Raw genomic sequence first — 1,654 nt, 5'->3', positions numbered from 1 at the left:
CCTGCCTCTGTCTCCCGAGTGCTGGGATTAAAGGCGTGCGCGACCATGCCCAGCTCCATGAAATCTTTTAATAAGCGTCTTTGTTGTTTAATATGTTACTTGCCTGAAACATAATTTTATATATTTTAATGTTATGCTATATGTTGACAGAGTGATATTTTGTTGATAATGTATTAAATTCTTGAATGCTACCATAGGCACTATATAGTTTTTAAAATAGTGTTGTTAGTAAATACACTGCACAGATAATGAAAACAGACTGTTCCCTCTATACTTCTTAAGAAAGGTTGTAATATTGTAAAACTGACACTATGTTAACTTAATAGATGAAGTTTTAACCTATAGTTTCTTCTCCTGCTTCTAATTGATATACAATTCCAAAAAACGAAAGTATTGCATTTTAGAGTTTAAGTTTTAATGTTGGTAATGTCTAGAAAGTAACTGAAATAGGAAAGTGGGCATTTACTTAATATGAATGTTACCTATTTTGTTTAAAGAAATTTTGAACATCTTATACCCGATGCTCCTGAGCTGATACATGATTTTCTGGTAAATGAGAAGGATGCAAGTTGCAAAAGAAATGCATTTATGATGCTAATTCACGCAGATCAGGTAAAGCACCTAAAAATACTTCCTTACTATAGTTAAACAAAAAATAAAACTAAGTCCTCGGCATGTTTTCTTTATTGTTTATTTTGTTTTGGTTTTTTGTTTTGTTTTGTTTTGTTTTGGGACAGGATCTCACTATGTAGCTCTGGCTGTCCTAGAACTCACTATGTATATCAGACTGGCCTTGAGCTCACAGAAATCTATTTACCTCCACTTCCCACGTGCTAGGGTAAAAGGTGTGTGCCTTTAAGCCTCGCCTCAGCAGATAGCATGTTTTTAATTAGTAGGTTGATTTGGAGACCCTATGGTTTGAGGTCTGTAGAGTAATGTCCAGTTAGCCAGGGCTACACAGAGAAACCCTGTCTTGAAAAATAAAGTATTGATAACAGTCAGTGCTCTTAACAACTGAGCCATCTCTCCAGCACCAGAATATGCATTTCTTACCTCACTTTGTATCTGTTGTCCTTTTAACGGCAACTGTTCCTTGTCCTAACAGTTTGTTGTGTTGTGGAATAAATGTCATATCATTGTGGAAAAAAAAAGAAAAAGTATTGATGTTTTTACGGGAGAGATATTAAGGTCATAGTTCTGTGTATACATTGTCTGATCATGAGGATGCCTGGGAGATTTTTCTTTCAGGTCTCAGTAATAGAAACACAGCTATACTCTTTATTCATTTTGGAGTTTTGAGACAGAATCTCCCTTTGTAGCCCTGCTGGCTTAAAACTTGCTGTGTAGATCAGGATGGCCTCAGATTTGCAGTGATCCTTGTGCCTCTGCTTCTCTGGTGCTGGAGTGACAGGCATATGCCATCATATCCAATTCAAAATAACATGCTTTAACAGCTGCTTTATTTCAATTACATGAATATTCTGAATCATTTAGGACTTAGGACTTTTTCCCTTGGTTTACCAGTTAAAAAAACTCAGATCACACATACATGCCCAATTCTAGGAAAAGTTCTGATTTTCTGACATATATTTGTTTAGCTTCTTCCTTAATTTCTTTCACTTTTCTGTTTGTTTGGTTTTTGTTTTTTTTTTTT

General features: G+C 35.2%; 1 protein-coding gene across 2 annotated transcripts in view; it reads left to right on the top strand.

Moving 5' to 3' along the window:
- The window catches only part of Copb1 (coatomer protein complex subunit beta 1), a 37,600-nt gene that overhangs the window by 8,180 nt on the left and 27,766 nt on the right, over window positions 1–1,654 (top strand). For both annotated transcript variants that reach the window (XM_021193619.1, XM_029538991.1), the window contains exon 5: window positions 498–612. In XM_021193619.1, the coding sequence (XP_021049278.1) occupies window positions 498–612 (115 nt within the window). The remainder of the gene's footprint in view (window positions 1–497; window positions 613–1,654) is intronic.

The sequence above is a fragment of the Mus pahari genome, chromosome 1 (genome assembly GCF_900095145.1).
Source record: "Mus pahari chromosome 1, PAHARI_EIJ_v1.1, whole genome shotgun sequence".
NCBI lineage: Eukaryota > Metazoa > Chordata > Mammalia > Rodentia > Muridae > Mus > Mus pahari.
This window is presented reverse-complemented; position numbering and strand designations above follow the sequence as displayed.